This window comes from Apteryx rowi, unplaced genomic scaffold (assembly GCF_003343035.1).
Source record: "Apteryx rowi isolate R43461 unplaced genomic scaffold, aptRow1 scaffold_545, whole genome shotgun sequence".
In the NCBI taxonomy this organism is placed as follows: Eukaryota; Metazoa; Chordata; class Aves; order Apterygiformes; family Apterygidae; genus Apteryx; species Apteryx rowi.
The window spans coordinates 545,483-570,076 of NW_020450811.1; the positions used below are offsets into that span (position 1 = coordinate 545,483).

The window sequence follows — 24,594 nt, forward strand, 5'->3', positions numbered from 1 at the left end:
ATACAATTTATGCCACTGATTGTGACTTTCAAGGTCTGTAAAGTTGGAAGCTGCAGTGAACCTAAGTTACCTAGAAGTTTCTTAGGATGGCTATTGCACCTGACCTGAACTGGTATTTATTCAGGTTATTTCAGTAATTATAAGCCTAACAGACAATATATAGAAAGAATAACCTGTCCTCACAGCAAAGTCATGATTCTCTCTCTATGAAAAGTAGTCAATTATTTTAGTGAGACCACAGAAAAGGACCCCAAAAAATTATGGTTCTGTAAACACGGCTTTAGTAAACATGTTGCTTAGTTCTATTTCTGCTAATGGCACTTCATTACCTGCATACTTTTAAGTTAAACATCCCTTTAGTCTCCCCTACTGTATTGTTCTCTGACACTAGAAGAGTTGAGAGTTGTGTGTGTCATGTCTCATGGTGCCTGTTTATCTTATATATCTTGTATAACATGGTGTAATATTATGGTCATCTCGGGTTGAAATGAATATATCAAGTCAGCAAACAGGTACATAATAATCTGATGTAGTTAGGTTGGTCTGTGGTCTTATGTTCTGTGATTTCATGCTGGTTTCTAACAATAATAGGAGCTTGTGGAAATTATTGTATTGCAGAATTTAAGACTGTTGGACAACTTCTGCTCTTGGTTTTAACAGTAGTTTCAATGTCAGTATCAGAAGTGTCACTGAAATAGAATAGTGGCCCTGCGCCACAATGCTCACGGACACGGGAACACAACTAAATCTGCATATGCAACTTTCATTTTCTCTCTTCCGGTTTGAACTGCAAGGTTTTGTGGTTAGTGAGCCTGTAATGTGCTAGAGGAGGAAGGGAGTTAGATGCAAAAAGAGGTAAAAATTTTCGTATGTGTAAATAGCAGGTAGAAAAGGGGCTCCTAAGAAAGGAAGCATCCATGCGGAGCAATATATGAGTCAGACCCCAGCTTCTTCCTTCCTCGTAGAAAGGTAGGATTCCTAGTAGGAATCTATCAGGTCACATAAGGCAAGGCTAAAATGTCACTGGCACTAGGTCTGGGCCTTTTACTGGTTTTTTTTGAACGTTAGGCCCCAGAAGAGGGCACATCCTCAGCTGCAGACTCTCCCAATGTATGAGTGCATAATCCAGGTGCAGTGAAGCAGAGCACAGTGAGACAGTCCAAAGAGTTGTCTCTCTCATTGTTAAAGAATTTCAGGAAAATGGTAGAGACACTAGGGATGCCCCATGCATTTGACTCAGTTTAGAAAAGTGCACAAGCACATGTTTAGGCTACCCTTACTTGTTTAAGTTCCTGTGTCTTATGAAAACTGCAAAGAGTTGTTTTTTTCAGCTGGTGATTTAAGAGATGGTTCCCAAAAGATTTTTAGTATCCCCATCACTGTATATTAAATATGTTAATTAAATGTATCAAGTTAATTTAATTTGGGTTATATCAGTCTCTAACTTTTCTAATATTGAACAATATTAATTGTTCAATATTAGAATATTATTTGTTCAATTCATTGAACAATAAAATTTGAAAGGTGATAAAATTCTGAAACATTAAATGATCTCAGAAAAAGAAACTGCTGCTCAGTCTCAACTCCGAGGTTTTTTTAAAAAACTAATACCTTGCCAGAATTCTACTGGAGAGACATCCTGAATCATCTTGCTTCATGTCCTTCGTATCCTTCTATTTACAACTGTACAGCAGTGGCTATTGGGATATCACAGAATATTGTCCTTTTCCAGTAACACTGAAGAAATGTAGTTAACCACCAAGATATATTGAAAAGATGTGTGTAGCTACCAGGTTAAACTGAAGCACAGAATGGTAATAATAAATCTCTTTTCTGCCAACAGCCACTCAACTATGAAAAAAAGAAATCCTATACACTTAATATAGAAGGAGCAAATACTCATCTTGATTTCCGCTTTTCACACTTGGGACCATTTAAAGATGTAACAATGCTGAAGATCATTGTTGGCGATGTGGATGAACCTCCGCTCTTCACTATGCCTTCTTATGTCATGGAAGTTTATGAAAATGCAAAGATCGGGACTGCTGTTGGTACAGTAACAGCACAAGATCCTGACGCAGCCAACAGTTTGGTGAGGTATAGTAAATCCAAATTATACTGGATTGAATTCCACTTGCTAAAGGGTTCATGAGATCTGGGATGTATGAAATGACATCTTTTATGTTAGTGTATACAAGGAAAACATAGGTTGGAATAGTGTTGTTATTAGTCCATGTGTATCAGTCAGTTTTAATAATGTAATCTTCATTTTTTTTGTTACTTTGCACTAAATTTGTCATTTAGCTATTGGTCTGAGCAAAGGTCTGTGTGCTTTTCACGCTATAACAGCACCTCTCCAAGCAGCCCACTGAACAAAGACAGTATATTTTCTCACATCGTGTAAAATGGTGTGCTTCACTGCCCTGCTGCCAATCAGTGTCCTGCCTCTAGTTGTAAATCTGTTTAGGACTGTAATGCTGTCTTCTCCCTGTCATCTGTGCAGGTGTTGTGCTAGCCTTCTGCAAGCTTCCCAGCACAGGCACTGTAACTGTGCCAGGTGCTTGTGCAAGACAGAAACTGTTTGAGGTACTGCTTTCCTAATAGACATTCACTACACTGCTTGCAAAATTATATTTGTGGAGGAAGTCATTATTTTGTGATATGCTTCAATTTTAGCTGGGTAGGAAAAGAATATACTGGATATATTGCTGCATTCTCCTGTACTGTATTGATGGTGTTATGGACATGGCATGCCATCTGCAACTGCCAGGTCTAGGGCAAAAATGAGTGCTGTTTGTCTGAGAAGCAAGCACTTACAGCATCACATACATCTTTTGAAAACTAAACAAATATGTAACATATTAGGAAGAAAAGATTTTAGATAGTCTGTGTAATGCAATTCATTCCTACAGATCATATTCTAATTTAAAAAAAAAAAAAGTAAGAATTCTGTGTTGCTGCCCTGGCCAGAATACTTCTTATCATAACAGAACTAGCTTGGAAATAAGTCATGATCTGAACTAAGGAATTGATATCAAACTGGAAATACCCCACAGCAAACCTGAAAAAGCATTGATGCCAAAAAGTATACATATGGATGTTGGTCTGACTTATTCTAAGTTTCAGAGCATGTGGATTTAACCCTGAATGATTTGGAATTGGGGTTTGGATGCATTCCTGATTTAGAAGAAAGTTCTACATTTTTTCAACAGTCATATGTCCAATGACATTTTTTTACTGGCTTCATTTGTAGGAAGAGTTGCTTTTTAAACTGACATACAGTGTGAGAATTTTGTGGAACAATAAACAAGTATTTGTCTCAAAGGTGGTATTAGGTTTAAGGTCTTTCAGGAGAAAAATTCTTCATGAATGTATATTCCTTTCCCATTCCTTTTTATGACTTTCTAGTCTTTTCCTTTTTAGTGGTAAAGCTTTTGTGCAAATCATGTTAGAATATACTTGGAAAATAGTCTTTCTTAAGCCAATGSGGCATGCTTTTAGCCTCCTGGCTGAGTTGAAATCTACTGGGTATGCGTGATAGACATGGTAAAATGAAACAATTTTTGTAGAACAACAGAAACATCAGGTTTTTTATGGTTCTTTTGTGCAAATAGTCTAAGATTCAAAATGTTTTCTGTCAGACAATCAATATATACAATTTCTTAATGGCAAGTTATCACCCTTTAAAAGTGGCCAGTGTTTTTTATGTCTAAACCATAACATAAATTAGAAAAGTTCATTAAGATAACTGCCAAGTGCCTGTAGTTGTAGTACTATAATTCTGAAGCAGCAGCTAACAGCATCAGAAAGATTAGCAGTCATGGCAGCCCAGGAATAGGAAGGGTAAGTGCAGTTTGACTAATTGACCCATAATTCAATCATCTGTGGCTGTTAGAGTTTTGTCTAGAGAAGGGTAAGAGAATAATGGTGGAAGGAAAGCAGTAGCAGTTTGTACAAAGGCCGGGAAGGCCAATAATAGATTTTCTGGATGAAATAAGCAATAATTTGGAGATACTGGAATTGGAAAGAAAAAGCTTTTTCTCTGAGTGTTCTTTTTTTTTTTTAAACGGGAATTTTTAACAAATAATTCAGGACAGAACATTAAAATATACATATTCTTTAAAGAACGGAGGACAAAACTTGCCCATATCTTTCTCTGTCCTTTTTTTGCTGCAATAACTTTTATTTTCGTGCTTTTTTGTTACATCTTTCTTTCAATGAGGAAAAAAAAAAATGCTAGTAAAATGTACTGAGTTGTGAATCTCCAAAAGGAGCCAACCTCAGCTCTTGGAGGGCTTCACCAAGGGCAGTAGCAGCTCAAATATCTTTGACATACCATTATATTGGCACCAAGTCCACTCTCTAGGCAGGCTTTATCCTGCTCTGTGAGACTGACAGTGAGTACCACCTGTGAGCGTGTGGGCTTTTTTATGAAGATACTGATCCTTTAAGGCCTTGACTAGCACATTTTTTATACAGGAATCTGAAGAGCCATCTGTTTCTGCTGTGGTGCGCAGAGGTTCTGTTCAAGTCTCCTTCAAGAGGAGAAAGACTGTTGTGAAAAAATGGAAACTTTAACCCCTGTTCCCTCACTGTGCTGATGCTGAGTCAGTGCTGAAAAGAGTTTTATATTTTCAAGATTTGGTTGTGCCTTTGGGAGACTGCAGGTGGGAAGTAGCAGGCATCCTCAGAAGCAGGCTAGGAATGAGCTGTGCCTGGCGAGCCGCCCTGAGCTGCACTGCCATGAGAAGCAGTGTCTTTGCCCCTGCTCTGTTCATAGTAACAAGCATAGGAACAGCTCAGTGGAAGTTGTTTTACTCAGAAACAAGCGTACAGTACACATTTATGATTCTCTGTGCTGCTTTGCAAGAATCCTCCTAACTGATTAAAATCCTGATGWATCTAAAAGATAGCCTGAGGGTAATGAGGTCACTTCTTTCCTTCATTCCCATACAATTCTAATTTCATTCAAAATAATAGCAGTAATAATAATAATAATAATAGAAAAATTCAGTATGTCTGTATTAGGAAACACAGATCACATAATCTCCATGGAAGACAGCTACAGATATGACTTGCACAGTTGATCTGTGTGGAATTATATTTAGTCAGCCAAATGGCTTAGATACAGTTTCGAATGCTGTGAGTCTACAGGACTGGCAGCGATTTGCTTAACAGGTTTTCCTAATCCAGTTGTGTGTCCTTTCCACTTTATAAGGACACTCATTGCTATGTGTGAGATTGATAAAGCATTAGACACACACAGTTTCAACCATATCACTTCTTTATTGTCCAGCTGGTTAAGAAATACAGTGCCGTGATTTATTCACTGACCAATTAAATAACACTTTATTTTGGTGGCAGGAACGGTTCTTATAACCAGAATAATGGTCAGAGGAGTAGTTACAGTAATTAACAGTGTTGAAGGGAAATCTATTTTAAAGTCAATTCTTGGAGCTATCCTCCCACCCCCCCAAAAAACCCCACCCTACCTCTATTGTTATCAGTTGTGGGGAGACTGAGGGCTTTTTTTCTCCTTATGGTCTGACTGCAGTTCCAGCACCATAATTTCAGCTCTTTCCTGAATTGAAAATCCTTCAGAGTGCACTGGCTTGGTGCCAGTATTTGTACCACTGTTTTACTTGTTCAGCCCCAGCAAGAAGAACATTTGTAATAATAAATGTAGCAATTATTGATTTCTTTTATTCAGACATCATATGGCTGGTACTTTGGGTTGTTTTAAAGGGGTTTTTTTAGGTTTGCATTTTTTTCACATAGGCAGAAATGAATTTTCAGGGAAACTTTTAAAAATGCAATGTTTTCAAGGAAAAGATTATTATTGTATTGAAATATAAAAAGAAAAAATAATCATAGAAAACATAAAAAAGGAAAAATATTAAAACTCCACCATGTATTAATTCTAAAGATAAAGATTTTGTTGAACAATTTGGAAAATAGCTATTTACTTCAAATTTTATGTCCTAAATCAATGGAAAACATCCTAAATTGGAATTCATTCAAAGGGAGAGCTGGCTTGTTGGAACTTTTTTGAAAAAATAGACCCTTTTCCTTGCACTATGCCATTTCCTTCCATCCCCAAATCTTCTGCTACTTGAAAGAGTTGGAATTAAGTTGTGTCTCATACTAACTTCTGACGTGCCAGCAGGTCTTGCAAGTCTCTCATACAACATGAGAGAAGGTATGAAGATTGTATGCTCTAACTATCATTTTATTTGAGTATATTATTCATTTTAAATATCACCATACTTACTTAGACTCTTTTTTTCCTGAACCCATACACAATCCAGGCAAGCACTTCTCTGGAGACTGAGAGTGAATATAGGTTTTATTTGACGGGTTGCGTACCTGCATTGGGAGCAGCCCTAGGCTGCTAATACTGCCGGAGCGCTGTGGTAACACTTGGTAAAACCCTACCATCTTCCTAATGGATGGTGAACCCTTCTAGTCACAACACATACTGCCTAACGTTCCTCAGAGCTTTTTGACTGCGTCTGTTCTGTTTTCAGTGGAATGGTTTTCAGAAGAATAATGTTGCTGCTGTTCCCCAAGCACTAATTTTATGGCCTCTGTCCCCTCTGGTCATTTGTTACACCCATTTATTAAGTTTGATTTAGATTGTACTTCTGGGCACGAATTGTCTCTTTCCAGCTATTTTAACACAAGGCTCCTGATGAAAAGGGTGTTGATGCTGATGAGAACCCTGTGTGTGACTGTAGTATAAAGTAATAAGAAATATAAGCATACTCCATTTTCAGAATGATATCTATCATGGTTTGTTTAAAAATTACCGTTTCTATTTTTGAGGGTCTTTGGAAGGTTGATTAGGTTTGCAATATTAATATGTTGAAATTCAGATCATTTTCATGTTGGACCCTTGCCACTCTGTATTCTACTTTGAATTTTGTTAGCCACGTCTGAAATTCATTAGCTATAGGACACTGAGGTAGTGCCTTCCTGATGTCACTAGAAAACAGACTTCTTTCTTTCTACACTATGCTCTTGACACTACTGCTAAAAAACAAAAACACAGAAAAAAAAAGAAACAAAAAGGCGCAGCAGGTTCTCTTTTATGTAAAACAGTTGTTTTACTTCCAAGAAACATAGAATGCATTAATCACCTTAAAAAAAGCACCCCAAAAAAAAAACAACACGCAAACAAAAATAACCCTTGCAAAATCAGAAAAGCTTTTCTGTGAATATCAGACTGCCCATTTTATGGCAAGTTAGTGAAGCATGAAAGTAGAGATACATATCTTGAATACTATGTAGTATCAGCCTTTAGAAAGTCATGTTAACTTTCACTAAATGGCATTTTAAAAGGAATGCTTTTATGTTGACAAAAGAACACACCCACGGAGTTTCAGGTATTTAAATAATTATTTCTAAGAACCCTAAAGACATAAAGATCTTGCAGAGAATTCTGTTTGTATACTATTTTTCCCGTGCAAAGTGTATATTTATTAGAGACAGAATTAAAGAAACCTGAAATTCTGATTCACACCCAGTCCCTGAAATTTTGGTTGTACAATATCAGCATATTAGGTGGAGGTGCAGGAGACAGCTGTGTGGGGGTTTGAAAATGAAAATAGTATTTTTTAAATTTTTTTCCTCCTGTCCTCTGAGATCAGCGTCTGCTTTTACAGTCCCCCTACTACTGTAATTTGGGAGAGGGGATAAGAACTAATTATCCCCTGCTGGAAAATATAAAAGCCTCTTCACCTAGGTGCATGTGTCTGTCTTACTTGCCTTTGGTTGTCATATAAGTTGAATTCGGTCAGTTTGCTTTTTTTATAACCTGTATAAAGTATGCTTTGTTTGCTGTACTCAGGGCAGCCTACAGACATCAGTGTTACAGTACAGRGTGACCATCCCTCATTCACATGCCTGAAGGGTCACTGGGAAAACATCCCCCTGCATCCTGCCGACCCTGCGCGGGCGGAAGGAAAGGCAGACATCTGTCCTCCACTGCACTTAGACACTCAAAGCCTAACACTGTCATAACTGTGTGATCAACACCTACAGAGACACACTAAAATCTTCCCAGGGTATGTAACTGGCTCACAGTTAGCAGGGAGAGGCTGAACCCTCTTTCTCCATCTCACCTCTTTCTTCATTCTTTTGCTCTCTTTATTCCTCTGGTATTCTTTTCCCCCAAGATTGTCTGAAAATCAAAATAGAAGAAGAACACCCTATTTTGAGTGGCTGGAGATGAATTTTTTTCCAATTTCTTTTCTGATTCTCTGTCTGTCTTCACAGGAAGCAGCCATTCTAAAACTTTTTTTTTACAGTATTGAGATGATCTGTTGCTGATTTTTCCCCCTGAGGCCTCCAATTATTTTTGGTTCTAGTCAAGCTATGTGTCCCAGACCTCYCACTCTCCCATACGGTGGTGCTGCTGCCATCCCCAAAACACATTTGCCTAACAAAAATGTCCATCTCTATGTGCAGGAGCTAGTAAGCATCCAGTTGAGGATGGTCAAGATCTCACAGCAGCCAGGACCACCTCCATCCCTCACTTAGCACTCTGAGAGAAAAACTGACAGATCATCCTTACATAGTGACTTAAGAGCCTAATTTTTCATTCGAAGACATCATCTTTATGTTTCTGTAATTTCCACTGACTTGAGAGTGCCTCCAGTAGTTAAAATTCTTTTATGGTTTTAAGAATCGGCCTTCATATCTGAACAAATCTCTGTAAGATAGTCTTTTGATAGGGCCATTCAACACCAATAAATAGATATAAAACTATGAACCTTATTTTTATTTAGTTTAGTCTTTCCTTTTGTGAATATGTCAAAAAGCATGAATAATATGTAAGTAAAATACCATTATTTAGCTGGTAAATCTTTTGGGAACAAAAAATGGGTCTCATATAACACTAACTGCACTTTATTTCTTCACAGCATTGGAATTGGAATGTTAATTTATCTGAGTAAAAAGCAACTTTGGTATAAAAGTTCTGCCATCAACACATCTATTTAAAATGCAGTTGGACAGTTGTAATCTGAAGAGATTCATACAGTCAGGAAAAGAAGAAAAACCTTTATGTTCCTTTGACTTCTGATTTGTGCCTCTAAGGGTCTCAGATGTTCTTAGCCTATGTTACTGGCAGAATTAGCTAAGAAAGATGAACGTGACTAACACATGTTGACAGAAATCATCAGCTAGAAAAGAAGGGTGTACAGAAATGGCTCATTTCCTTCAAATGAAGTGCATTGCCATTTTCTAGTGTCAAAGGTGTGCAGTGTGCCAGCAATGATCAGGGATGGGAATGAGAGTAGGAATGTGATGCCAGCTTCTGCATGAGCTGCAAAGCAGTAGCAGTGGCTGCTTGGAGGATTGCTGGGAGGCAGATGTGCTTCAGCTCCCCCTTGCCTCCTGAGATCAGCCACCTCACCGTTTGCTGTGACAAGGAGAGGGGAGGCCCTGCCACTTCTGCTGAGCTCAAATTTCAGCACGAGAGGTGACCCAGGTCCTGTAGGACAGATGGTGAGGTGCTGCTGATCAGCTGATGGATGCCAGTGGGCAGGCAGCGCCAGAGCTAGCTCAGTGGCAAGGGCATATCTAACAGAATTCCTGCAAGCACCCTGAGAGGAACAATAGTCTCTTCAAAGTCAGGTTACACTTATCTAGAAAAAAGAAAGATGTAATGGTAACCTGAGAGATAATACCTTCTCCAAGCTCTCTTCAAATATTTTTCTTTGTTTTCATGTTTGGAAAGCACAGCTGAAGGCTGCAGTTATCAGTTGTAGTCTTCAGTTGAGGAACTCTGGAACATTTAAAGTCTCTTTAATCTACCAAACACCCTGCAGGAACAAGATCGGTTACCTGCTGTTTCGGCAGCCAACTTCTGACTCACACTTCGCAATTGCTTTATCTCTCCCGGAGACTTTTGTTTGAACTACAGGGAAATAGACTGGCCCTGGAAAGGAGACAGTGTGGAGCAAGGCCATCAGGGCAACAAAATGTTTCCCCACTGTCTCACTTGGCTTCATGGGAATGCAGCTGGTTCGCAGGCCCATGAGGAATGCTGCTGTCAGGAGAGAAAGAGAAGTTGAAAGGTGTGAACTGGAGTTATAGCCCACCATGGGCCATTTGTTGTTGCACTCCAGCTGGCCAAATACAGAGAGCAGCAGCTGATGAGTTCTCTCACTTCTCTCCCTGCTATCCCTCACCCCGTGCTGTTGTTGCTTACACATTTTTTCTGGGGCACTTTTGGAAAAAAAATCTCCATCCTTTGAGTATCTGTTTCTGAGAAAAGATCCTTTGCCAGATTTTTTAACTAAACAGACTTCCTTAAAATGGCATTTGATTTCTAATAGACGGTCTTTAGATGGTGTGACTGTTCAGTTTGGCGGAGTATTCTCTTCCCATGGCAGACATATGATCTTTTTTATGTAATTCTTTGTAATCAATTTCTGTTGTTATTAGAGGGCTGGCTATTTACATGTATGTTGATACAACAGCCCAAAGAAGTACTGTGACCTGCAAATCCAGATCTGGCTGAGATGCAGTTTTGGAAGTTCGTTAAGACTGATGGTTTTGTATGCAAGGTGGAAATTTGCAAAGGAGTTCTTGCTTGTAGATTTCAAATAAAATAACAATAGGATAGTAAAAGAATAAGCTAAAGATTTGTTCAAAGGCAAGTTAAAAAAAGACAGAAAGTCCAAATACTAGTTAAAAATTCAAAATCAAGGCTTACCATTAAAACTCAATGACCAGAGAGAGAGGTGCTGGAACTGTAACGAGCAAACTGTATCACTTGATAGAGAGAGAAACTGATGCTAATATAATCTCAAGACTCTCAGTAATTTAGGGACAGAGATTCTGAAGTGCTTATGGGTTTTAGCTTCAGAAGCCCCCAAAAAAGATCTGGAGAACATTAATTTTCCTAAACTCCTTTAGCATGTTCTAAAATCTTCATGTCCAACATTCTCTGTATTATATGCTTAGAGTCTGACAGGTTTACTAATGTACGTACACTACTGTATACATCCAGAGTGTTCTTCTAAGAAGTCTACAGCCTGTCTTGCACATAGATATCTCTTCACTTCCTAATTCACACAAATATTTTTAGTTCTCGGTATGAATTGTGGGAATATCTGTCCTACCAAACTGCTGCTTTGCTAAAAGACAGGAAGTGAGGAGGGATGTCACAGGAATGGAGGGAGGGTCAGAAGTAGGAAGACGGACATGCATGGAAACTGGTAATGCTCTTCTGACTGACTGCAACTAATAAAAAGGTGGTATCTGTTGCATTTCCCAGTGCTAGCAAGATTGAGTTTTGGTATTTAATTTCCTTCAGACTCTCTTTAGATAGTGCGGCTAATAGGTTTTCTACATTCATGATCCTTTTTATGTAATTTTTTTAAGATTGGTTTTTCCTACTGGTTTGAAGGTAAACAATTTACAGAGAGCTGTTTGCCTAAGTATGTCTCGTTATTAAGTCACTTTATTAACATGTGCCACGCAACTCAGATGTGCTTATTTAATGGCTAAAGGTATGCTAATTCACATAGCATTGTCATGAGTAAACGTCTGTAAATAAATATCTGCAGTGAATGTTATAAATTCATTTTTTAAATGAATGTATTCTAAATGAGTGAGAAGAAGCAGTCAATTGAATTAAGGTGGAGATTCACTTTTGGAGTAATTCTTTGAATTTCAAAATGCATACTATAGCTTTTTGCAGTCTAGAAGAAATACTGAAAAGCAGTTCAGGAGAGGTGGGGGGAAAGGAAGGGGAGAAGGGTATGACTATCTTTGTTGCTACTGTTATCCTCTAGAAGTAAATAATTTTTTGACTAGACCAGATACATTCAGAAGCCTAAGTAAAGCATAATCAGCTCTGAAGGAATATAGCTGTTTTCTGTCCTGTATACCTGGTTATCTCATCATGTAGATAAATCAGTGGCCAATATTTATTAAGACAAAAATATTATCTGCTTTGTAAATACAATGAAATTTGTTCTTGCTGTTATGTGTGACAAAAATGAGTAGCTCTACTAAGAGAGTTTCTTAATACAGGTGGCACAGAGTTGTACAAAATATTTTCAGGGCACTTGGGAGCAATACTTCAGACTAGTATTTCTATAGTTCTTTTACTATGCAGGAGTATCTTCCGTAGCTATTTACTCAGATGTACACAAAATCTGGGAACCTCAGCAGTGCAAATGGATGCTTTAGATGTTAATAGAAAAAGTATTTCTAAGGAAGAATCTGGAGTAATGGAGGAAAACTGAACATAATAATAATGGGAGAGCGTAAGAAACAGCTACACTTTTTTTTTTTCATGACCAAGGACAGTTCTTTTTGGCTCTGGATGTTTTAATATGTCTGTAACTGTATGCAAAAGTCAGTACACAAAGAGTAAGTGGATAAATTAGAAACATTTTTCATTTTTCTAGTATCACTAGAAGCAAATGTGTTAAGTGAAATAAATTACCTCAGGACCACTTTATTTTCATGAACAACGTAAAAAGTACAATTGAAATTATTCATCCAACACCGAGTCCTTTAAACTGAGAGCTTTAAGCTTCTATAGAATACATTTAAATAACTGATATAGAAAAAGCTGTTCATATTCCAAAAACTAAGACAATCCTTTATTATATGAAAATGAAGTGTTAGGTAGCCACAATTCGTAACAGAATCACACTTCAGTCTGTTTTTTTACACAAGCTTCATATATAGGGGCAGATATTTGTCTTTTTTGTTTCTGTAGTTTACTCAGGGAGGGAGGGGTAATAATTTGTCATGATTATGAATCAGAGAGTACACAAAGCAGCCTGGTGATCTTAGCGTTTTAAGTTTTTTCTTGTGTAAGCCCACTTTGAAATTCTGTCTAATTTTAAACTTCTGTAGGCAAATGCTAAAAAGCCCTATTTTCTTATGGTTTTATGGTTAGCACAATACTGACTCACAAAGTAATCATTGTGCCTGCTTTTGGTAGTAAGTAATCAATGTCTACAGTAATAAATGTTTGCAGGGACAAGACTCTTGTCTTATAAATTGCTTTGGATTGGGACTACTTATTCCATAAGGACAGTGAAGCATATTTTTTTAGAAATAATTCTTGTTATTGTTGGGAGACCTCTGGAGTCAAGAATAACAAGGCTGTAGTAAGAGAGAAGGAATTAGTTTTTATTGTTGCAGATCTGGGTGTAAGCTATACCAGTAAAGGTTTTAAGGTCTCCAGGAAAATTATTTGAGGGACCATTATGCTTCCTGGGCTTCCTCTGTCAGCATTCCAGTTCATCATTTAAAAGATGTTTGTGTATGTGTGCACTTTCCATCTCACCCAACACTGTCAGATGTTCACTATTTCTCCCTTTAATAGTTATGCAGTCAACATGCTCCAACAATTTGTCATAGCTCAGCTTTCCTACACTTCTAGGCATAAGACGTGGAAGGACTCCACTGAGGGATGCATTTTCTGTACATAGTTCAAATCTCATAACAGCTCTTTGGCAAACRCAACAGCTTTATGGACTTTTAGAGGTTGATCCTCCTCTGGCTCCAAAGTTGCGTTAAATCTAGTAAAAGGTAATGCTAGCTGTGTGTATAGGAAATGCAACTTCTCCATGGATACTGGCACAATCTTTCAAAACATTTCTGTGACAGTGAGCAATGAGGTATTCTCAGGTTTGGTAGTTAATAAGCCACACAGAGGTTCTGACTGTAGCTCAGATGATAGAAGACAGTGAGTTAAATCCTTACTCTAAAGAAGCATAGAATGGATAGGCACTGTGGTCTGCCATCTCTCGATCTTGGAGTCTGAAGTCTGTTTTCCTCAGTCTCTCCCATGGGAGGTGTTTCACTCTTCAGGATGTTGAGAGGAAGGAAGGAAAGAAAGAAGGAAGGCAGGAAGAAAAGATTTTCTAGTCTAGTTTTGACTGCTTTGAATTCCAGTTCCTGATCTATAATTCTCTCATTCTTGAAAATACTGAGAGTGTCAAAAGGTCCTGCGTGCCGCAACCCAAACTGCATATTATGAGGCGAATGTACAATGGTTCTTGCAGGTGAGAAAGGTGGGTTCAGGTCCTCTTAAGTACAGAAAATTTAACCTAAGTCATCACATCCTAGCTGTCTTACCACTGTGTCTCATCCTCTGAACCGTTAAGGTGACTCACTCAAATTGCTGCCTCCTCCTTTAGTGCTCCATTTCCTTTGCTTTTTCACAAGTCATATTTTACTTTAATGCATCATTCAACCAAATGTTCACTTGCTTGTTTGTTTTTCCTTTCCACAAATAGTCTAAATAAGTAGATTGTGAGAGAAATAAAACTGAAGTTATTTTAATTGTTTTGAGCTTGGCAGCCTTTTTGAGCACCACTCTATTYATAAGCTGGCAATTACATTTTTGGTGATGTATAAATAGGAGCAATTGGATATGAAAAATAAATCATTTTGGCCTATATATAGCTTCCATATATTAAAAACTTCAGAGAATGAAAACATGGCTGACAAATTATCAGGCAAAACAATTATGGTATATAAAAGACTTGGCATCTTTTTCCTTATTTTTTTTGTCAAGTCTGAAGTTAGTAAAGAAGGCTTGATAGAAGTCTGTAATTGCTTTATTTGTTAAAAACTATCATAAATGATTTAGGCTTTGAGAGAAAAAAAGAAGTCTTGTTAATCTCTTCTTTTGTGTTCTTTCAGTCCGCTTCCATTACCCACTTCAAGGTTTTTACTTTCTCTACCAGGCAATGTGCCAAGAAGCCAAGGGGGTTAAGCAGGGCTTAGTTCTGCTTCTAGTCTAATGTCAATTACAGCTCTGTGAATCAGCTGTTTCTGCAGCCAATCTCTGTAATGTTCATCTTCAGAATGGCTCATTTCATCATATTTCAAACGCCATGTCAGGAAGACATGCTTCACTACAGGTACCATCGCTGAGCACACTGGTTTGCAGTGACAAGCAAATAATTAGCAGAAGAATTACATCTTTCTGTTTTCTTTTACCTTTCCATTTTATATTTTTTGTCAAAAAGATGTAAGTAGTGTCTTAGTTTTAACATAAGTGTATGCTGCTGTGTAAAATATCATCTGCTGTCAATTTCTGTCTTTGCGACTCACAGTGGAAGCCTTGTTATGTATCAAAAAATCAAGTAACATCATGAAGGAAAGGAAAGAGTTGTTTTAGGTGCCTTGATAATGCAGAATTTTTCTTAAGGTGCTTTTTTAATTTCTAGGATTTTTAAAAGCTTACAAGTAATATTCTTATGTAGGATTCTGTTATTTTGGATGATATATAGCTCAACAAATATATATTTACTGTTTTATTTCTTCATAGATATTTCATTGATCTTAACACAGAAGAAGATAGGTATTTCACCATTGATGCTAGCACTGGGACCATTAAGACTGCCAAGATCTTTGACAGAGAGGAAACACCTCGGTACAACATTACGGTGGCTGCTTCTGAGATAGGTAAATAATACATTTGGCACATAATTTTAAGGAAAAGCTTAAAAAGGAAAGGATTAATATTTGATACCAAGAAACACTATCTTGAGACATTAGGTTCTTTTCAACAGCAGCTTTTTTTTTAACCAGTTTGAATAAAGGCGAATTTTCTGTGTGTATGTAACTTTTCTAATTCCACAAAACAAACAAACGAAACCCTACGTGCTTAGGTGATTCCATCTATATAAATTTACCACATTTTTCTGTGTGGTAGAAGGCTGTCAGTTTACCCARGAACATTTTCAGCCATTCTGTGTCCAGTCTGTCCCATTTGTGTATCATATTTCATATATCTCAGAAGATAACACTGTATAGTTTTATCTGAGAAATTCATCCTTACCTCTTGTATGTGCTATTAACCTAGTATTAGTGAGTTGCACATTAAATATGCCAATATTAACTTATATCTGACTGCTGCCTAGTAGTTGTTGATTATCAGGGTGTACATCTGGCCTTTTAATAGGCAAATTGCCAAGTAAAGATACAATAAATACTTCTGGTACATTCAAAAGGCATCAGTCAAATCTGATGAAATTCCATGGCCTCAGACAAGCCTCGCCACAGTCAAGAAATGTTTTGACTAAGTAGTCCCAGATAAATATTTTTACATGAGGCAGGCCCAATTAAGAAAACAGTTTAAACAAATAAGCATTTCAGTTATATTTTTATTACAGGGTCTTATTTTTGGCACAAGTTTTAGAGTTAAAAAACTCAACCAAGCAAACAAAAGAAATCCCAAACTGAATCAGTATATCCAGTTATGTTAAGTGCTGTTAGTGATACAGTCTTTCAAGGACAGTGATTTTGATCCAGAACATGAACTACTTTATGTGTATTCTTTCCCTTATTCTTTTTCTTTTTTTCCTTTTGGTGTATTCCATCATTGCTAGATGATGCAATACAGGTTTTACCTGTAAAAAGTGCCACTGACATTAGTGGGTTCCCTCTGCTTTCATCTGTTTCATTTCCTGATTAAAATGAAATCTAGTCTGCTGCTATACTACTAGCATACGCAGTAACATTAATAACACATACATATTTTATAAGGGCAACCGATTGTTTTTGATTAATGTACCTGCTTTTGCAATTGAGTTAACATTTTGAACTAAGTAAATTTCTATTGTAAATAGTAGAATGTAGGGTTTTATAGCTAGTCCTTAAAAAAAGGTAACAACTGAGACCTTAGAGTACTTTACAATGTCTTTGCATAATACCTTACTTCAGTGTAGCACACACTAAAATAATTTAGGCCTAATGTTAAACAGGTAAGAGTGAGTGCATGAATGAATAACCTGGGCAATGGGACAGAGCGTACCCTCAGCAAGTGAGTTTTAATTAAGAGCTACATTGGGACATACTGGAAATGGAAAGGAGTAGTCACTAGGCTTTTGGGGAAAACATACAAATGTAATTATTTTGCAGAAATAAATAGCTTTAAACTTCAATGTTGCTTTCTATCCATTATTTATTTTGCATAGTCAAGTGAGTGATACTACACRTACCATGCTAAAAAAGATTATGCTTATGATTAAAAGAAAATGGAATGAATAATGAGGATGAAATACCATTTTTTTTAAAGATAGCCTTCTTAGAATTTTCCATTCTGGGTCCTACTTGTTATAGGAGAGCATGGATCTTGCTTCTCCCCTTGGTTTGCTCCTTACTATTAAAGTTGGAGTTGGAAAGATAAGTAAATCTATAAAGTCAGTTTGAGAAAAGTTCTCTTATAAAAAAAGGAAGAGACAGCAGTGAAGAAGAAATGGATGGATGACACACTGACAGGTAGCATAAATGTTAATTAGCCTTCCTTGTGTCCACTTTTTCTTTGGCCGTTTTCTTATATAGAGCAATTTAAAAATTACAACAATGCTATATTGTACCAAATCCATTGTGAAATCAGTAATTGGATCTATGATAGGAAAAGGTACATATATTGTGCTTACAGCGTCAAGACTCTTGTTTTCTTAAGTGCTATCTATTACAATAACTACAGCCAATTTATGGCATTTACTTTCATGTCCATGTACAAGGTTTTGCAGGATTAAGATGCAACCTGAAAAATAGGTGGAACACCATGAGCAAAATCTCATTTAGTCATGAGAGTGACAGTCTTCAAGGTAGTCTGACATGATACAAGTCATTTGTAGCTTCTGACACCCCTTACTTAGCCAAGAATATGCAAGGTCCAGAAAGACTGTATTACTTCAACAATAAGAGGTGCTCTGCTGAAATAACATTACAGTTGTGGTTAGTTTCTTGAAGTGTTTTCCTCTCTTTACTTAACATTGCACTACACTGACCATTTTCTTTCTACTGATTATCCTTCGGGCAGCTATATATAGCTATCCATACTTTATGTGAAGGAAATGTAGAATCAGTGTCATACTTATATCCTCATTCTTAAGATATGGTCATGTTTCAGACTTACTGTTTCCAAGCCCTTCATAAGCAGTTTACATTCTCTTTTAGTGTCAGTGTGTGAAGAACACTCTGCATTGATCAGCTGTCCCCACTGAAATCAGTGAAAGTTCTACAACTTGCCTTTGTGGGAGTAATGTTAATGTAATGATCAGTGATTTTTCAGTTTATATAGATGCAAGAGTTCTTTGCTAGGAGAACTGGATGATCCTTTTTTTCTTTAACATGCTCCCTTCTTTAACAGTAGGATACAATGGGGATGAATGGGATATACCAGGGGAAACCACTGATGCTGTTGCTTTGGTTGTTTCAGTACTGGTACTTACTGCAAACTCCTTGTAGTACTAGGGGATGAGAAAGTTGGTAACGTACTATGTTTTTCGTTAACGGATCTACAGACTGTATTTTGGGTGGAGGGATGGACTAAAATTGCTGAGAACAGGATTCAAAACTATGGTTTAACTTACTTATTCACATTTCATTAACTTATTAGAATTCTTTGAAAAAGTTTATCAAATAGTAATTGAAAGAGGAAGGAGATACAATTTGCTTGGCTCTACTAAAGGCTTTTGTTCAAGTCTTTGATGAAAGAAATAAGAAAATACAGAGCAAGAGGACAGAGTTTCATAAAATGAAAGACTGATTCAGAGAAAAGAAATACAGCCTTTGTGAATGGTTGTTCCTTTGGGAGTGGAAAAAGTTAAGGCTGAGCTGTTTTAAGGATTGATGTAGGATGAGTGTCAATTAGAATTCTTTATAATGATAGCATGCACGAAATGGGCAGCAAGTGATTAAGTGAGATTCCCAAATAACCCACTTAGCTGCTGAAAGTAAGGAAAACTGAGTTAGACTCATGCTTAGACCAAGGCATATTGCAGTACAGGCTACATAAATGAACTGTGAGAATGGTTAGTTCTATTCCTCTGAAAACTGGCTGAACAGCCAGGCTCAAAGAGTTGTGATCACTATCCCAAATCCAGCAGGGGGCCAGTCACTACTGGTGTCCCTCAGGGATCAATACTTGGGCCAATACTGTTTAACATCTTCATTAGTGACCTGGGTGATCAGACAGAGTGCCGCCTCAGCAAGTTTGCTGATGATACAAAACTGGAAGGAGTGGCTGATGTACCAAATGGTTGCTCTGCCATCCAGAGGGACCTAGTGTCACGGATGAGTGGAGTAACACACTTCACTCATAAGAGAGAAGCAGCACTATGTTTATTATGGCAAGGTAGTGACGTAACAAAGTTCAATCGTAAGTAAAAATGATCTAACGACATTCGATTGGCAAGGTTCACTCAGTTATTTCCTGCATGGAGGACAGGGTCAGATGCAAGTGCAAAGGTTGAATCACGGGGTTCGGAATGGACCCCCTTGCTTTCTAAACTCCTTCTGATAGGAGTCTGGGTGTGGCTGGATCCAATCCTAGTCCCAGACTTGGTCAACGGTTCATGTCCAAAGGAGTGTGTGTGAAGGAGACCCTCCTGTTGAGTCACAAGGTTCAGAAAGGACCCCCTTGCTTTCCAAACTCCTGAGAGGAACTTGGGTGCATCTGGATCCGATCCTAGTCTCGGACTTGGTCAACAGTTTATGTCTAAGGGATTATGTGCACAATCAGTCAGAGATATAACTTAGCAAAGTTTTGCGAAGTCTGCAAAGTTTCAGTATGCTATTAATCACTTACTGAGGATCTTCACAGGTAAGGAATCTCTCAACCTCGAGGAGTAACCTTGAGAGGCGTCCCTGCTCAAGAGAAGATTCTGCAGTGCAGCCTGCTGCCATGCAGGAGAGCTCAATGGGCTCTGGGCTGCCCCCTATTTATGGGGGGGAGATGATTGACTCATAGTCATATTTGCATGCTAGATGGGTCTTAGTTGGCACATGTTCAATGAGCCTGTGACTATGTACTGTTTACGGGGAGGTCAGGTTGAGGGGGAGAGAGCACATCAGAGTGGAAGGAGCACACCGTCACACCTTGACAGGCTGAAAAAATGAGCCAACAGGAACCTCATGAAGTTCAATAAAGTGAAGTGCAAAGTCCTGCACCTGGGGAGCACCCGTGCACCAGTACAGGCTGGGGGCTGACCTGCTGGAAGGCAGCTCTGCAGAGGAGGAACTGGGAGTGCTGGTGGACAACAAGTTGATCATGAGCCAGCAATGTGCCCTTGTGGCCAAGAAGGCCAATGGTATCCTGGGCTTCATTAGGCAGAGCGTTGCCAGCAGGTTGAGGGAGGTGATGCTTCCCCTCTACTCAGCCCTGATGAGGCCACACCTGGAGTGCTGTGTCCAGATCTGCACTCCTCAATATAAGGGAGACATGGACATACTGGAGTGAGTCCAGTGAAGGGCTACTAAGATGATTAAGGAACTGAAGCACCTCTTGTATGAGAAAGGGCTGAGAGAGCTGGGACTGTTCAGCCTGGAGAAGACTGGGGGGGGGATCTTATCCATGTGTATAAATATCTGATGAGAGGGAGTAAGGAAAACAGAGCTAGATTCTTCTCAGTGGTGCCCAGTGAAAGGACAGGAGTCAATGAGCACAAACTGAGATAGAAGACATTTAGACATGAAGTATTTTTACTGTGGGGGTGGTCAGCCACTGAATATGTTGCCCAGAGAGGTTGTGCAGTCTCCATCCTTGGAGATATTCAACACCTGACGGGACAGAGTCTAGAGCACCTGGCTGTAGCTTACCCTGCTTTGAGCAGGGGAGTTGGACCAGACAATTTCCAGAGATCCCTTCCAACTGCAACTATTCTGTGCTTCTGTGATTCTGTGATACTGAAAACTGTTGAAATACACTGGAGGGGGAAAAGGGTAACCATTTCTCACAAGTGCTGATGTGTTCCAAAGGAAAATAAGTGATTTTATAAATAACTGTGGGATATTCAATGAATGTTTCTCTCTAGTGTATAGTAATGCTGATTAAAAACAACAGCAAGAGCAATAACAGCAAAACCCAAAGCCATAGCCAGTGCAAGAGAAAGATGGTGCTAAAATATAAATGGATGGACTTCTGCCAGTTCCAAAGCCAATTCCAGTTAGAAAAATAAATATGTACTTCAAAGTTTTCAAAGCAGTTGTGCAAATAAGACAAAGTTTTTGTGCTCAGTAGGAGGGAATAAAAGCTGTGGCAGAACATAAACACTAATGAATGAAGGAATTCAGAGAATAGCATGTTTTGAGAATTAGACTGAGAATATCTTTCACGAGAAATTACTACTTAGAAGTAAAGCAAGGAAACTCATTCTGGGAAATAATTCTAACAACTGAGCTAACTGTTTCTGAGATAAACAGAGCACAAACAGCTTCTATATATTTCATCCAGATGATGTTAAGGCAAGAGATTACTGCAGTTCATAAAGTACTGGACATTTATTAGGATAATAATATCCCTGGTTGAAACACAAAACATGATTTTTCAAAGAGATATAAGTGCTTATATCTCATGGCAGATCTAACCATTTACATTTCAGGGATTTAGAAGATACTTTTGGAAGGGAGTTTTCCACATCTTTCTCTTGTGCAGCTGATAATTACCACCATGGAAAATCTTCCTTCTTTCCCTCTCCACACACATTCCTCAAACCAGTTTCACAAGAAAAGATAACAGAGTGCTGATGTAGAGCAACAGCTCACTGACAGAATATGCAATGCCCTGTGATGTGGTATTGAAAGGATCCCAGGGAAATAGAGTCATTACAAAGCCTACATGAGAAAATAACTTTTTGATATATTTTTGCAGAGGGCCAGTAAAGCCTTTTCAGAATTTGAAAATGTGAAAAAGCAGGACAGCTCACAAGAATCAGGGTTTGTAACAGCTGATAACAATTTGGTTAAAAACATTAAAGTGGATGCTCTATGTATATTATATCATGTTATATCATATTATTGTATAATATACAATTTATATCATGTATGTGATATATATAGTATATAAATATTAAATGTATTTTTATCATTTGTAAGTTTTGGTAGAAACAGAAACAATGACACGGAAAGATATAGTTATACAATTCAGAGAAAAACAGAGTGCACAGAGAGAGATAATAATTCCTAGCAAAACCATGCAAAAAATCTGAGATTTTGAATGGATGTTGGAAGTCCTATAACTAGATAAAGTAAATAAATAGATAAAGTATATCATTAGACTGAGGTAGAGTTAAATGTTTTCCTCAGGTGCAGAGATACTGTCACCTGAAATCGGTGAACACCAAATTATGTAAACAATTTGGTCAGTTCATTTTCATGTTTTACAGTTGGATTGCAGCAGAAAAGAGATGTTATTCTTTTGTTCCTAAGATTTTGTTAGGAGATTAAAATGTGTGTTACTTATAGTAGTGCTAGATGAGACAGTCACGTGGAGAAGGAGAAGTAGAGCTGGGATGACAGTGTAGAGAAATTAGAATAAACTTGTTAATGCTATTGAGAGGCACAGTGTTTTACTTTACAGGAAATATGTTTTTACACAAGTGTGAAAACCAAAGGGAAAAATACACCGTTCATATGTGTTTATTTTGAAACAGATAAAACAATACATGTACTGCCTGAAGGAAATAAGTCTGTGGAGTAATATCTTCTTGGCATATAGCATAGAAAGCATGAGAAAATAGCAAGAATTGATAACATTTTATTTTCTCACTTCAAACTTTTCCCCATAATCAAGGATGGCTTGTGTCAAATAATTAATTAAAAATAAATTCAAATTGAACCGTTTCTGAGATCTAACAGAAAGTAGTATAAATCAGAACAAAATGCTGTGACAGTGTTTTAATCTCCTAACTCTCTGTATCAGTGGACAGCAGGATGATTGTCTGTTTAATATTAGTGATTTTTTTGCTAGCTTTGCATCTTAATGAATTTTTCTGTACAGTGAATATAAGATTTCCTTATAATGATATTTGATTTGTAATTTTTTTCTCAAAACCAATTTTTTTACAAACCAAAGTACACTGAAATAATGAAATTCACTCCATTGGTTTAACATCAGTACAAGGAAATGTGGTCTTATGTATTGTTTTGCTACATTTGTGGTTATCTCTGTGGAGAGATACATTATAGAAACAGAAATTAAATTGTTATCTTCCCCCCACCCCTGCCAAGATCATGTTCATTATTCATCTTTGACCTCACTTGCACTGTGCCTGCTAGCTCAGTTTCAGAAAGACTTTTGGTATTGGTAAATTTCCTGAATTGGTAAAGTTCCTTAATTTCCAAGAAATAATCTGCCACAAAAATATTTCCTACTTTCTCCCTAATGTGGACCAGATTAGTAGATTTTTAAAACTATGAGGTCTAAATTCCAAGACTATTTCATTCATGGTATAGTAACAAACTGGATATCTGATGTCTTTTTAATGGCAAGAGCTAGAAACAATCCATGTATCCTGTCCAAGCCTTCCAATGATACAGAGTCTTTTTCCAGCTTTGGCAAGTTGAATACTAATGGACCATAAAATCACAATAATCTGATTAGCAAATAGCAAAATCTGACATTCTTTTAAATGCACTTAGCAACGAAATATCAAAAGTCTGCACAAAATTATTAAAAAAAAAAAGTTTTGTAAAGGCAGGTCATTCTCCATCCTGCTCAAGAAGTACTGCTGAGCTTCTAATTCCAAGTTCGATGCTTATTTCCCTGTTTATTTTGGTTTAGTCATTGGCTTCTAGGCATGATGGATTTTCTTCTCTGTTTCTTTGGGGAAAGGTATGAGAAGATATTCCTACATTGTCATCTGAAGATGGTATAGGGTATGGCTCTTCCTGACCTCTCTTGGTGTTCCAGTTGGGCCTGCATTTAACAAAGTTCATTTGCCTGCTCCTCTGGGCTCTGATAAATGCAATGTTCCTGATGATGGTAGCTACCAAGGTGGGTCCCCGAAGAAGAGACAGTCTTTGGGATCTCGTGACATTTCCCCATTCAGGGCTTTGTGAATCAGTACCAGAATCTGAAATGGACACATTACTGGCCACAGAACCAGTAGTTTGTGGTGCCCTGCTCTACTCAGGAGGTGAGCACCAGCATTGTCTATGAGCTGTAGAATTTTGCTTTCATTAAGGCAGAGAGAGTTGCCAGCTTGAAAGTGCTAAATGTTTTAACTCTGCTGCAATGCTATTATTACTACTATTGCTCCTGTTGCTGCTATTACTACTTCTGCTACTAGCATTATCCAAGAGAAGTGTCAATGCCTCCAGGTTTGTGTTCATCAGTGAAAAGTCAAATTTTTACTGTAGGAAAAAATAAAAATGTTTTTTTAGCCAGCTTCAGATAACAACATTTTAGAAGAACCCACTACCTTAAAAAAGCAGAGTAGAATGTTAACTTATTTTTAGGTTCTGCATAACTTTTGCATTACTAGCAAACTTAGTTATCACATGTAAACTATTCTGAATGAATTCCAGTATTTTCTGAATATTAGCATTCTCACTTAAATACAAAGCATTCTTCCGTTATTTTAGTTACCTGTCTATAGTATATTTTATCCTTGCTATATCTGTATTTAGTCTTCTAATGTATTAGAACATAAGCTTATTAGGTAGGTAAGATGAACGCTTTCTACTTCTCTGTAAAAAATACCAGAATAAATAGTTGCTTGCACATCCTAAACATTGGCTTGTCTTGTAGGATCTTCAAAAGGTGTCATAACCAAACAGATCATAGCTATTGCAGTGATTAAGATCAATAAT

At 37.6% G+C, this 24,594-nt stretch overlaps 1 protein-coding gene across 3 annotated transcripts in view; it reads left to right on the plus strand.

Annotated features, from left to right (window-relative positions):
- Positions 1–24,594, plus strand: part of CDH18 (cadherin 18) — a 185,723-nt gene that overhangs the window by 132,416 nt on the left and 28,713 nt on the right. For all 3 annotated transcript variants that reach the window (XM_026081352.1, XM_026081353.1, XM_026081354.1), the window contains exons 6-7: positions 1,844–2,097; positions 15,317–15,453. In XM_026081352.1, coding sequence (XP_025937137.1) covers positions 1,844–2,097; positions 15,317–15,453 — 391 coding nt within the window. The remainder of the gene's footprint in view (positions 1–1,843; positions 2,098–15,316; positions 15,454–24,594) is intronic.